Source organism: Muntiacus reevesi, chromosome 4 (genome assembly GCF_963930625.1).
Source record: "Muntiacus reevesi chromosome 4, mMunRee1.1, whole genome shotgun sequence".
NCBI classification, from domain to species: domain Eukaryota; kingdom Metazoa; phylum Chordata; class Mammalia; order Artiodactyla; family Cervidae; genus Muntiacus; species Muntiacus reevesi.
This window is the reverse complement of record NC_089252.1, coordinates 71,375,973-71,390,572: the sequence shown is the minus strand read 5'-3', so window position 1 is coordinate 71,390,572 and position 14,600 is coordinate 71,375,973. Positions and strand designations below refer to the sequence as shown.

The 14,600-nt window shown below is 36.4% G+C and overlaps 1 protein-coding gene across 4 annotated transcripts in view; it reads right to left on the bottom strand.

Annotated features, from left to right (window-relative positions):
• Positions 1-14,600, bottom strand: part of OXSR1 (oxidative stress responsive kinase 1) — an 88,057-nt gene that overhangs the window by 32,480 nt on the left and 40,977 nt on the right. For all 4 annotated transcript variants that reach the window (XM_065933005.1, XM_065933007.1, XM_065933006.1 and 1 more), the window contains 2 exons: positions 10,047-10,102; positions 1,083-1,192 (listed from right to left, as the gene is read on the bottom strand). In XM_065933005.1, coding sequence (XP_065789077.1) covers positions 1,083-1,192; positions 10,047-10,102 — 166 coding nt within the window. The remainder of the gene's footprint in view (positions 1-1,082; positions 1,193-10,046; positions 10,103-14,600) is intronic.

Sequence of the window (14,600 nt, the reverse complement as noted above, 5' to 3'; positions counted from 1 at the left end):
TACCCCAATGTTCATCACAGCACTGTTTATAATAGCCAGGACATGGAAGCAACCTAGATGCCCATCAGCAGACGAATGGATAAGAAAGCTGTGGTACATATACACAACAGAATATTACTCAGCCATTAAAAAGAATACATTTGAATCAGTTCTAATGAGGTGAATGAAACTGGAGCCTATTATACAGAGTGAAGTAAGTCAGAAAGAAAAACACCAATACGGTATACTAACGCATATATATGGAATTTAGAAAGATGCTAACGATGACCCTATATGTGAGACAGCAAAAGAGACACAGATATAAAGAACAGTCTTTTGGACTCTGTAGGAGAAGGCGAGGGTGGGATGATTTGAGAGAATAGCATTGTAACATGTATATTACCATATGTGAAACAGATCGCCAGTCCAGGTTCAATGCATGAGGCAGGGTGCTCAGGGCTGGTACACTGGGACGACTCAGAGGGATGGGATGGGGAGGGAGGTGGGAGGGGGGTTCAGGATGGGGAACACATGTACACCCACAGCTGATTCATGTCATGTATAGCAAAAACCACTACAATATTGTAAAGCAATTAGCCTCCAATTAAAAAAAAAAAAAAGATGTGAGCAAAGGGGGAACAGCTTCAAATGCCACAAGGAGAATAAAACAAGGAGCAAAATATGAGCACTGGATTCTAGAATTAGCAGAGTTTCCTTCCATAAAGTGATGGGATGAGTGACATAAACTGTAGTCTGTTTGACACAACCAGGAAATAGGGATATGGGGAAAACTAGTCCTTCAAGAGCCATGTGTAAAAAGATCAGGTCATTTAACTTGTACTAAGGATATCACCATTAAATCAGTCTTAATTATACTATTCCTTAGGTTGCCTTTGTATAAATCTTGAGATTAACATGTCCTTTGCTAAGTTCTAGAGTTTGGGGTTTGTTTATTTTTAAGCATGATGCCAAGTCTTAGACAAGGAACAGAGGCATGTTTCCCAAAGGTAACCTAGCAGACCACTCAAAAGCAAACACTACTCAGTTTTTTTAATTTTGTAAAAAAACCCCAAATCGCTGTAAAAAGACAAAAGACCCAGTACCTGTTCCATAACTTCAGGCGCCATCCAGCAAGGGGTTCCAACAAAGGTTTTTCTCACTTTATTTCGAGTAATGTCACCACCAGTTGCTAAAAAAGCACTAACTCCAAAGTCTAAAACAGAATATAACCACAAGGGATTAAAAGTACAGTAACTAACATAAATATATAGGAAAATAATATAATGTAGTTATGGTCCTACGTACATAGTATGACCTTTTCTCGTTTTTCTGCTGAACTTCTTGACTAAATTAACACATAGCTTAATGGGTTCCTCATTCTATTCCTCTCTACCTCCACACATCATCTCAGATTTTCCTCCTTGCTCCAATCCATTCTTTTCATCTTCCCAAACTAAAACTCTATATCCATTAAACAATAACTCTCATTGTCCCTTTTCCTCAGACCCTGGCAACAACCATTTTACTTTCTGTCTCTAGTGGAACCATACATAATTATCTTTTTATAATGGAGTTATTTCACTTATCACAAGATCTTCAAGGTTCATTCATGTCAAAGCATGTGTCAGAATTTCCTTCCTTTGGAGGCTGAATAATATTTTATTGTATGGACATACCACATTTTGTGTATACATTCATCCACTGATGGACACTTAAATTGCTTCCATATTTTAGCCATGGTAAGTAATGCTGCTATGAAAATGCGTGTACAAATAGCTGTTTCAATAACTGCTTTAGGTTCTTTGGGGTTATATATTCAGAAGTGGAATTGCTGGATCATACAGAATTTTTATTTTTAACTGATTTAAGGAATTGCCCTGCTGTTTTCCACAAGAACTCTACCATTTTATGTTCCTATAAACAGTGAACAATGATTCTGATTTCTCCACATCCTTGCTATTTTGCATTTTTTTGATAACAGCTACCCTAATGGGTATGTTATTATCTCCTTCTAGTTTTGACTTGTATATTTTCCCTGATGATTAGTGATACTGAGCATCTTTTCATGTGCTTTCTGAACATTTGCATATCTTCTTTGGAGAAATGTCTATTCAAATCAATTTTAAAATTGATTTTGTTGTTGCCGTTGAATTTGAGGAGTTCTCTGTATATTCTGGATATTTTAAGTTTCTTGTCAGATACATGATTTGTAAATATTTCCTCCCATTCTGTGGGTTGCCTTTTTCATCTGTGGATAATGTCTTTAAGTGCATAAATTTTTAAAATTTTCATGAAATTCAATCTATTGTTTTGTCTTCTGTTGCCTATGCCTTTGGTGTCATATCTAAAAATCACTACCAAATCCAATGTCATAAAACATGTGCCCTGTTTTCTTCTAGAGTTTCATTGTTTTAGGTCTTTATATTAGAGTCCATTTTCAGTTAATTTTTGAATATTATGTTAGATAAGGGTCCAAATTCATTCTTTTGCATTGGGATATTTAGTTTTCCCAGAACCATCTATTGAAAAGACTCCTTTCCCCACTGAATGGCCTTGACACCCCTGTTAAAAATCATTTGATCATATTATACGAGGGTTTATTTTGGGGCTTTCTATTCTATTCCACTGGTCTTTATGCCAATTTTTATACCAACAACATACTGTTTCTATTACTATTGCTTTGCAATAAGTTTTGAAACCAGGAAGTGTGAATCCTCCTACTTTGTTCACTTTTTAAAGACTATTTTGGCTACTTGAGGTTCCTTAAGCTTACAATATGCATTTTAGGATTTTTTTTCTATTTCTGCCAAAAAAAAAAAGTTACTGAGGTTTTGACAGGCATTGCACTGAATCTGTAGATTACTTTGGGTAGTACTAACTTTTTTAAACAATGATAAGTCTTCTAATCCATGAACAGGGGGGATGTGTTTCTAGTTATTTACATCCTCTTTAATTTCTTTCAGCAATGTTTTATAGTTTTCATTGTACAAGTATTTCACCTCCTTGGTTATGTTAACTTCTAGGTATTTTAATTATTTTTGATGCTACTTGTATACAGAATTGCTTGTATTGTTCATTGTTAGGGTAGAAAATGAACTGATTTTTAAGTGCTGACTTTTTATCCTACTTTGCAAAGTTCATTTATTAGTTCAAGCAGCTTTTTGTTTTTTTATGTAATGTTATGCTTAGGATTTTCTGCATGTAAGATCATAGAATCTGCAGAGATAAGTTTACTTCTTTCTTTTCAGTCTGAATGTCTTTTATTATTTTTCTTGCTCAACTGTTCAATTTAGAACTTCCAGTACTAACACATTCTTCCCCTGTTCCTGAACTCAGAGGAAGAGCTTTCAAGTCTTTCATCACTGAGTATGATATTCATGGTAGGTTTTTCATATGTAGCTTTTACTATCCTGAGGAAGTTTCCTTCTGTTCCTACTTTGTTGCATGTTTCTATTATGAAAGAGTGTTGTGGTGGTGGTTTAAGTCCTGCCTGACTTTTGCGACCCCATGGACTGTAGTCTGCCAGGCTTCTCTGTCCATAGGATTCTTCAGGCAGAAATACTGGAGCAGGTTGCCATTTCCTTCTCCAGGGGATCTTCCCAACCCAGGGATCAAACCTGGGTCTCCTGCACTGCAGGCAGATTCTTCACCAACTGACTACAAGGGAAGCCCATGAAAGGGTGTTAAATTTTCTCATATGTTTGCTCTGCACTGAGATGATCATGTGGGTTTTCTTTTTCTCTTTGTTCTGGTAATCTCACGTGTAACACACTGATTTTCACATGTTGAACCACTCTTGCATTCCAAAGAAATCCTACTTGGTCATGGTGTATCATCCATTTAACATGCTACTGAATTTGATTTGCTACTAGTATTTTGCTGGAAATATTTACATCAATGTTTATAATAGATACTGGTCCATAGTATTATTTTCTTGGGTTAGTATCTCTGCCTGACTTTGGGAATAGAGTAATTTTGGACTCAATAAAATGAGTTAGAAAGTGTTTCTTCCTTTTCAAATTTTTGGAAAACTTTGAGGAAGGCTGTTAATAGTTCTTCTTTAAATGTCTGACAGAATTTACCAGTTAAACCACCGAGTCCAGGGCTTTTCTCTGTGAGAAAATTTTTGATTATTGATTCAATCTTCTTACAAGCTATATATAGGTCATTTAAGATTTTCTATTTATTCATGATTTCATCTTGTTAGGTTTTATGTTTCAAAAAATTTGCCCATCTAGGTTATTCAATTTGCTGGAGTAGAATTGTTCATAATACATCTTATAATCCTTTTAATTTTGGTAGAATTGGTAGCAATATCCACACTTTTGGTTCTGATTTTAGTAATTTGAATCTTCTTTTGCTTTTTTCTTAGTTTACCTAGCTAAAGGTATGTCAGTTTTTTCAACTTTCAGTTTCATCAATTTCTTCTATTGCTCTTCTTTCTCTATATCCTTTTCTCAACTCTAAATTTTGTTATTTCTTTCCTTCTGCTAGCTGAGGGTTCAGTTTCTTCTTTTCTGATTCCTTAAGCTGTGAAGTTAGGTTGTTGATTTGCTAGCTTTCTTTTTTTAAAATAAAGAATCTAAAGCTACAAATTTGCCCCTTAGCAACGCTTTCACTGTGTTCCATGAGTTCTGGTATGGTTGTGATTTTGTTTTCATTCATCTCTAAGTATTTTCTAGTTTCCTGTGTGATGTCTTCCTTCATCCATTGGTTGTCAAAATCTATTTGTCAATCTATTTTTGTTTAGTTTCCACAAATTTGTGAATTTTCAAGTCTTCTGTGGTTGGTTTCTAGCTTTACCTCAGTGTAATAAGAGAAAATACTTTATATGATTATCACTTAATCTGTGGCCTAAAAAATGGTCTATCCTAGAAAATGACCCTTGGACACTTCAGAAGAATGTGTATGCTCTTCTTACTGGGTAGAGTGCTTTGAATATGCCTGTTACATCTAGTTAGTCAATGAGTTGTTTAAGTCTTCTATTTCCTTACATTCTGTCTGTTCTACCCATTATTAAGACTGGAGTACTAAAGTCTCCAACTATTACTATAGAACTCTCTACAGTTCCTTTTAGTGTTCCAGAGCTATCTATAGTACCCTTCAGTTCTGTTACTTTTTGCTTCATATATTTTGCTGGTATGTTAATATGTGCATGAATGTTTGTAACTGTTTATCTACTTATTATATCTATTTAACCTTTTATTAATACATAATTTATTTCTTTGTCTCTTACAACCTTTTAAATATAAAGTCTATTTTGTCTGATATTAGAGTAGCCACCCTGTTCTCTCTGGTCACTATTTGCTTAGAATATATTTTCCCATCCTTTTGCTTCTAATCTATTTGTATCTTTGGATCTAAAGTGAGTTGATTATAGACAGCATATAGTTGGATCATGTTTTAAACCATTCTTTTAATTGGACAGTTAATCTATTTACATTTAAAGCAATTATTGATAAAGAGGGACTAACTTCTATCATTGTGCTATTTTTTTCATATGATTTAAAGCTTTTGGGGGGCTTCCCAGGAGGTGCTGGTGTTAAAGAACTGCCCTGCTAATGCAGGAGCCATAAGAGACATGGGTTCGATCCCTGAGTCAGGAAGATCCCCTGGAGGAGGGCAGAGCAACCCATTCCAGTATTCTTTTTTCTATTTAATGTATTTGTTTATTTGTCTGTATTGGGTCTTACTTGCTCCTGGGCTCCTCCAGTTGCTGTACATGGGCTGGAGGCATATGTGATCTTAGTTCCCCGACCAAGGATCGAACCTACATCCGTTGCATTGGAAGTTGGATTCTTAACCCCTGGACCACCAGGGAAGTCCCCACTCCAGTATTCTTGCCTGGAGAATCCCATGGACAGAGAAGCCTGGTGGGCTACAGTACACAGGGTAACAAAGAGACAAGACTAGAAGCAACTTAGCATGCATGTTAAGTTGCTACATGCAACTTAAAAACAAAACAGCAAAAAAATTTGTTCCTCATTTCCTATATTACTTATTTTGTACTTAACTTTTTGTTGCAAAATGCTTAAAATTTTTCCTCATTTTAAAAAATTTATATTCTATAGCTATTTTCTTTGTGGTTACCAAGGGGGTTACACTTACCACGCTGATGTTTTAACACTCTAATTTGCATTTACACCAGCTTAACTTCAATAACATACAAAAACTTTTTTCTTTACAGCACTATTCTCATCTCTTCAGGTTGTTGTTATCACAGAATTACATCCTCACAAACTGTGTGCTCAAAAACATAAACTAATCATTCCTTTAAATGCCTTAGTCTCTTAAATTATGTAGCAAAGAAGATGTGGTGTTACAAACCAGTGCTATTGTAATATCAAGTTTTAGACCAATAACTGTTTTCTGTAATGTGTTAGTCTCTTAAATTATGTAGAAAACAAAAAGTGCAGTTACAAACCACTGTTACAATAATAGTAGTTTTTTTAACATACCCACATATTTACCTTAATTGAGTTCTTTATTTCTTCATACTGCTTGGAGTTATTATCTAGGGTCTTCTCATTTTACCTTGTACAACTCCCTTGAATATTTCCTGCAGGGCAAGTCTAGTGGAAATATATTCCCTCAACTTTTATCTGGAAATGTCTTAATTTTTCCTTCACTTTTAAAAGCATCCTTGGTTGACACTTTTTTTCCGGAACTTTGAATACATTGTCCCTTTGCCTTCTGGCCTCCAAAGTTTCTGATGAGAAGTCTGCTGACAACCTTATTTAGGACACCTTGTATGTGATGAGTCACTTGTCTCTTGCTGTTTTTACGATTCTTTTTCTTTGTCTTTCTTAAGTTTGATTATAATGTGTCTCTGTGAGTCTCTCAGAGTTGACGTTAGCAAATCACTGAGCTTCTCAGATGTTTATATTGACGTTTTTCATTAAGTTTAAGATGTTTTCATCCATTATTTCTTCAATTATTCTCTCTGCCCCTTTCTTCTCCATCGAGGCCTCACATAATGTGGATGTTGGTCTGCTTAATGATATCCAAACAGACCCATCAGGCTCTATTCACTTTGTTCAATCATTTTCCTTTCTTTTCCTTGGAGAAGGAAATGGCAACCCATAAGTCTGTTCCTTAGACCTGATAATTTCCATATTCAAGATCATCAATTATTACTTCAACTAGACCAAATCTGCATTTAAATCCTTCTAATAAGTTTTTCATTTCACAATTCAAGTTATTGTACTTTTTCGCTCTAGAATTTCTTTCTTATTTCTTTTTAAGTCTTCTCTCCTTATTGATATTTAGATTTTATTAACAATTGTTGTTTCAAGTTTTTCCATATCTTTTAACTCTCTCAACATCTTTAAGATGGTTGTTTTAAAGTCTTTGTCTAATATATCTGCCATCAAGCCTTTTTCAGTGATGGTTTCCTTTCAATAGATCATACTTTCCTGTTTCACTGAATATCTTGTGATTTTTTCTTGCTGTTGTTAATGAAGATGGACATTTGAATCTAATAATGTGCTAACTCTGGAAACCAGATTCTTCCCTTCCCTGGGATTTACTGTTTTTTATTATTGTTTTGTTTTTTGGGGTTGCTGTAGGCTGTGTCTGTGTCTGGCCTGAGATGTAAACTTAAGGGCTTCTCAGATCTTTTCTGCACCTTTTCCTGAGAACAAACATTCACTTTTCAATTTTCCCTGCAAATGTTGTTTTTGTTTTGGTTTTGTGGCCACATCACATGGCTTGTGGGATCTTAATTCCCTGATGAGGGATGGAATCTAGTGCCTTGGCAGTGGAAGTGCAGAAGCCTAACAACTGGACCCACAGGAAAGTCCTGTAGTTATTTTCTATTGTCTTTAAGGTTTGGCTTCAAAAAGAGGAAGAGGAGAGAAATGAAGGAAGGAAAAAAATGCAATGGCCTGTTCAAGTGCCCTGGAAATCATGTGGAAAGGAGGAGCTGTAACAACAATGGCTGCCTGTCTCTTTGTCTGCATCTCTGTGATCAGAAGCTGCAACTAGTAACCAGAGCAGATGCTAGGATATTTAAAGGACAGGATTCTTTCTGCCCACCATAGCTCCTGCAAGTTGTGTGCAAGTTGCTCCAAAAACATATGCATAGCTGCCTGCCATGTGGCTGATGGGTAAGAAATCAGCAGCTCTGAAACCGACAAAAATTAACTGCAATTTACCTTCCAAGTCTTGTTCTAAAAGTTTCAAGCAATCAATAGAATGCAGAATTCCAAAATAGTTACACTAGACAGATTCTGCCAATTCTACTGTTGTCTAGGTGGGGAGAAGATTCTTGGTGCTTTCTACTCTACCATTTTCCTAGAATTCTTTCTTTTTTGTTCCTTACCATTTGATTTTGCCTCTCCACCCAATACAGCATTAATTGTGCCTGGTTTTGAACTTATGTAAATGGAATCACAAGCTACATATTCTATTTCGACCAGCTTCATTCACCCTGTGTTTTTATAATTTATTTAATGCTTCTGTATACAGCTGGAGTTTCATTCATTTCCATCACTATGTAGTATCAAGCTCAAGTGCGTGTGTGCTCAGTTGTGTCCGACTCTTCGTGAGCTCATGGACGGTAGCCCTCCAGGCTCCTCTGTCCCTGGGATTTTCCTGGCAAGAATATTGGAGTGGGTTTGCCACTTCCTCCTCTAGGGAATCTTCCCAACCCAGGGATCGGATCGAACCCACGTCTCTGGTGTTTCCTGCATTGGCAGGCAGATTCTTTGCTACTGAGCCACCAGCAAAGCCCATTATATAGTATTCTAAAGTATAAATTAACTACAATTTTCTTATACATCCTACTAACAAAAGGCTTGGTAATGTTCCAAACCTTCCATGCTTATTAGCACTATGGCACACTGAGGTATGAGTTTCTCTACACCATACATGTAGAAGCTAAAGTCTCTGGGTATGCGTATCTTCAACTTATTAAAATGTTCCTACTAGTTTATATTCTCACTATCAAAAGATGAGATTATCTCTTGCTTTACGTCCACACTGATAACCAGTACTGTCAGATATGTTTGCTACGTCAGTCAACATAACGTGATTTCCCAATGTTATTTTATTGCGCATTAATTGCTAACTAGTTGAGGTTGTACACCTTTTTACTATATTTATGTTTTGATGTCTTCATTTGAGGTTATTTGACTTTTGCTTAATTAGTTCTTTGTATATTCTAAATTTGAGCTCCTTGTCAAGTTATTCATTGTGCAAATATCTTATCTACTCTGTGGTATTGCTTTTTTACTTATTAATGGTGACAAACTTTTCTTCTTTTAATGAACAATAGTTGCTAATTTTACAGGAGTTAAATTTATCAATCTTTTTCTTTATGTTAGAACATGATATGGCTTAGTTAAAATATTCCCTTACCTGAAGACATGAAGATGTGTGCCTAAATTTTCTTCTAAAGCTGAAGAAATAATTCAAGGTTTGGGTAGTTATCTTCCTCCTGTCAAACACCTGACTGTTCCAGCAGTATGGGACCAAGCTGAGATTTTCTCAGATGATCTGCTTGCTCAACAGTCCTGCAGTTCAGCCATTCTGGAGTCTCACCCTGGGGGAGGGGGCATTTCACCAAGATACCAACACTGGAAGGCCTTGGACTCTAACTATTATCTCTTCAACTCTGAGTCTACCAAAAGTACACTTCCACCTCTCAGATGTGTCTTCCTAACTGGCAAATAACCCATTTCTCCCAGAAGAGAAGTATAACGTCCCTAAAGCATATTTTTTTTTTTTTCATTTCCTAAAGCACATTTATTAAACACAATGAAACTTCTTGACTACTTCTCCTTTAGAGGAAAGTTAAAGAATTGTATAAGAACCCACAGAAGATGACTCTAACGGGAGTTAGGAATAGATAACCATAGTAAGTTGTGGTTAGAAAATGCCTAAGACTGAAAATGAAGGATGAGTAGTGGAAGATACCTTGAGTCAGCAGGGATGTATCAACATAGTATGTGTGACCAGAGATGGTCCAGGGTACAGAAGAGAAAACTGACTAAGAAAACATAGAAGATAAGTAATGCTGTTCTATCAGCCATTAACCTAAAATAAAAAGAAATACTAATCAGTACCTGCAATCTGTACCGAGCCATCTTCTCCAAGAAGAATATTGCCAGCTTTCACATCTCTGTAAGGAAAAAAAAATACTTATTAAAAAACACTTATTCTTTGGAGTTACATAATTTAAGAAGTTCAATATATTCACCACAACACTGGTAATATTTAAATGCTTTAATGCAAAATTGCATTAAAGAGTATTAGGGCAAATAGCAGAATTTTTAAAATTGTCGTCACTTGTACTAAAATCCAAACACGGTAAATAGAAAGCTATGGTACCATATAGCTTTTACGAGTAAATCTGGAAAAACTCAAGATTATTAAATATTTGACTGAGATAACAGGGGCCAAAGAATGTGACCCTCACTCTCACCTTATCTACTTTTTAAAACACACTGATTTTTCTACACTTTATGAACAAAATTTTAAAATGATCAGTATGTGGCTGATAATAGGGACTATTCTATGCTTGTAGCATAAAGATATAAATTGTTCAAACTTATCTATATTCTTATTAGTAACTAAAACAACTCAAATAATACATAAATACATTTCTGTTATAAAAACCTAAACATCACTGAAAAGGTCAAAATCCCTTTTGACCACTGTTCTCAGGTCTAATATTCTCTACAAAGTTTCCAACCATTATCAGTCTAGTTAATAGAATATGTTCCTGCGACATATCTGGGCTTTTCTTCCAACATAAATGATATTGTACTATCCATTCAAATCTATAGCATGTTTTTCTCATGCAATCATGTGTCAGCAGAATCTGCAAAATTTACATTCCTCAAATCCTATGAGTAATCCATTTCTTTGATAATCTAGAAAAACTCTCACAAGGCACACAGAATGTACAAGGGGGGTGTCTATAGCACTGTCTGAAGTAACAAATCAAAAATGGTAACAATCTAGAAAGTCAACAGAAGCAGAAAGGTTAAATTAAATCTGTTACATCCATGAATTTATTAAAGTCAATCAACATGTTATGACTTCAAATGTCCTCTAACACATAATACATACTGCCAGTGAATACTTCAAATAGGATAGTGCATTTTGTATGCCACCATTAGTTACACACACAGAGGCATGAACACATCTTTCCATACACACCAAAAGGAGAGCAATGAATTTAGTTTTTTTAAAGGAGAGGAGTAGGACCAGAGTCAAGGGGAACAGTGTTTGACTGTCCTGTGGGAGTGGACTCACCTATTTATTTCATAATTAAAAATAAATATAATAGACAAACACAAGAGAGCCAGAACTTGAAGCTAAACCGAAAGAAAAGTGAGGCTAAGTCATGGAAGAAGGCCATTATTTGTCAGGAAAAGGAACCAGTGAAAGGACAACACATCATCTCTTCCCTGCCCTTCCCATCTTCTTTTCCCCATCCTTAGATAACCATTCCTTGGTAAATAATGAACAACAGTTTCACAAATGTTATGTAGCTGCATCACCATACCAAGAGTACATAACACTTTTCCTGAATATATACTGAAGCATAAAGAAATCATGTTACTCAGTATTTTTTAATGCTTATAAATGCAAGGAATTTATAGGACTTCTTCCCAGAGGCTGGCTTACAGTAAAGGCTGGCTCACTTTGTCCTACAAACTTAAAGTCTACACAATGAACAGGAGAGAACTGAGGATATTTCCTTCCTGTGGTGACAAAGACCATTCAACTAAGCCAACCATGAACCTTCAACTCCTTTTTCTGAATGACATCTAAAACTTAATGGAAAAAAACATACAGTTTAGTCACTTCCTCCTCTGTTTTTGCAGCAGGTTACAACATATAGTGTTAGTACAGAAGCTGATCCTCTTACAACTACATGAGAAGTTGCTGAAGAACTCAATGTCAACCATTCTACAGATGTTCATCATTTGAAGCAACTGAAAAGGTGAAAAAGCTTGATAAGCAGGTGCCTTACGAGCTGACCGCAAATCAAAAAAATCATCGTTTTGAAGTGTTGTCTTCTCTTACTCTACCCAACAACGAACCATTTCTTGATCAGACTGTGACATGACAAAAAGTAGGTCTTATACAACAACCAGAGCTGATCAGTTCAGTGGCTGAACTGAGGAGAAGCCCCAAATTACTCCCCAAAGCAAAACCTGTAACAAAAAAAGGTCATGGTGGCTGTCTGCTGGTCTGACGCACTACAGCTTTCTGAATCCTGGTGAAATGATTACATTTGAGATGCACTGAAAGATGCAATGCCTGCAGCCTGCATTGGTCAACAGAGTAGGCCCAATCTGCTCCATGACAATGCCCAATTGCATACTGCACAACCAACACCTCAAAAGTTGAATGAACTGGGCTACGAAGTTTTGCCTTATGTGCCATATTCACCTGACCTCTCGCCAACCAACTACTACTTCTTCAAGCCATCTTGATAATCTTCTGCAGGGAAAATGCTTCCACAACCAGCAGGAGGCAGAAACTGCTTTCCAAGAGTCCATGGAATCCCAAAGCACAGATTTTTATGTTAAAGGAATAAACAAACTTATTTCTGTTGGCAAAAATGTGTTGATTGTAATGGTTCCTATTTTGATTAATAAAGATGTGGGAGTGAAGTTGTGAAGTTGCTCTGTGGTGTCCCACTCTTTGCGACCCCATGGACTGTAACCCACCAGGCTCCTCTGTCCATGGGATTTTCCAGGCAAGAGTACTGGAGTGGGTTGCCATTTACTTCTCCAGGGAATTTTCCTGACGCAGGGATCGAAACCGGGTCTCCCCACATTGTAGGCAGACACCTTTACCATCTGAGCCACCAGGGGAGATAGGCATGTGTAGGATGTGTGGGAGCCTAATTACAGTGATTTAAAATGCATGGTCTAAAAAATAAATAAATAAATAAATAAATAAATAAAATTCATGGTCTGAAATGACAATTATATTTGCACCAACCTAATAGTGCATAGAGGGCATCTCTCATCTACTCATCAAATAGATTTAAATAACTAAAAAAAAAAGACAACCTGCTTTACATCAACTTATGGAGATAAATGAATCACTAAATCCATCCATCCATCCAACTAAACACTAAAATAAAACTTGGTTATCTCTGAAGAGATGTGGAGTAGCAAATCAATCAATCCAACTACATACCAAAACAAAATCAACTGTTCCCTCCTGCTATCCCAGCTCCCAACTGCCACCTCTTAACTCTGTTCCAAATATCAGACTTATAAACTAGTATGCTGTAACAAAATAAGACAACTAACTATCCATCTACATAGGAGACCAGTTAAACTACGACATACTATATAAACAAAATACTACAAATACTAACAAACATATGTGGTAATATGTTTATTTTGGCATAAATCTCTCTGAAAGGAATCACAAGAAAATGGCAAGAAGTAGTTCCTTCTAGAGCAGGATACTAGAAGTTCAGTGGAGGAAGGAGACTCTTTTTAAAAATGCTTTATTTTTTAGAACAATTTTAGATTTACATAAAAATTGAGAAGATGGTGCAGAGGAGCTCCCATACAGCTGTCAGCTAGTTTCCCCTATTATTAACACTGCACATTAGTATGTTCTTTTGCCATATTAGTCAATCAGTACTGATGCACTGCTATTAATAGGATGTCCTTCTAATGGAATTTGTATGATGTTTTCCTCGTGATTCGATTGGTGTTAAGAGTTTGGGGAAGGAAAACCAGTGAAGTGTCATTTTCATCACATTGTGTCTAGAGTACACAGCATTACCATGAGTTAGCACCACTGATCCTGAGAAGGCCTGCTTTTTTATCCTTTACCGTTCTGTACCATTTGAACTTTTAAGCCATGCATTGGCATTGTTACTGTTGTTCAGTCACCTAGTCATGTCTGACTCTTTGCAGTCCCATGAACTGCAGCACGCCAGGCTTCCCTGTCCATCATCAACTCCTGGAGCTTGCTCAAACTCATGTCCATTGAGTCAGTGATGCCATCCAACCATCTCACCCTCTGTCATTCCCTTCAATCTTCCCCAGCATCAGGGTCTCTTCCAATGAGTCAGCTCTTCCCAACAGGTGGTCAAAGTATTGAAAATTCAGCATTAGTCCTTGCAGTGAATATTCAGGGTTGATCTCCTTTATGATTGACAGGTTTGATTTCTGTGCAGTCCAAGAGACTCTCAAGAGTCTTCTCCAGCACCACAATTCAAAAGCATAAATTCTTTGGTGCTCAATCTTCCTTATGGTGCCTCTCACATCCATATATGACTAATGGAAAAACCACGGCTTTGACTATACAGATCTTTGTCAGCAATGTCTCTGCTTTTTATTTTTAATACACTGTCTAGTTTGTCAAAACTTTTCTTCCAAGGAGCAAGTGTCTTTTAATTTCGTGGCTGTAGTCACCGTTTACAGAGATTTTGGAGCCCAAGAAAATAAAATCTGTCACTGTTTCCACTTTTCCCCCTTCTATTTCCCATAAAGTGATGGGATTGAATGCCATAGTTTTCTGAATGTTGAGTTTTAAGCCAGCTTTTTCACTCTCCTCTTTCACTTTTATCAAGATGTCCTTCAGTTCCTCTTCACTTTCTGTCAACAGGGTGGTGTCATTTGCATTTTTGA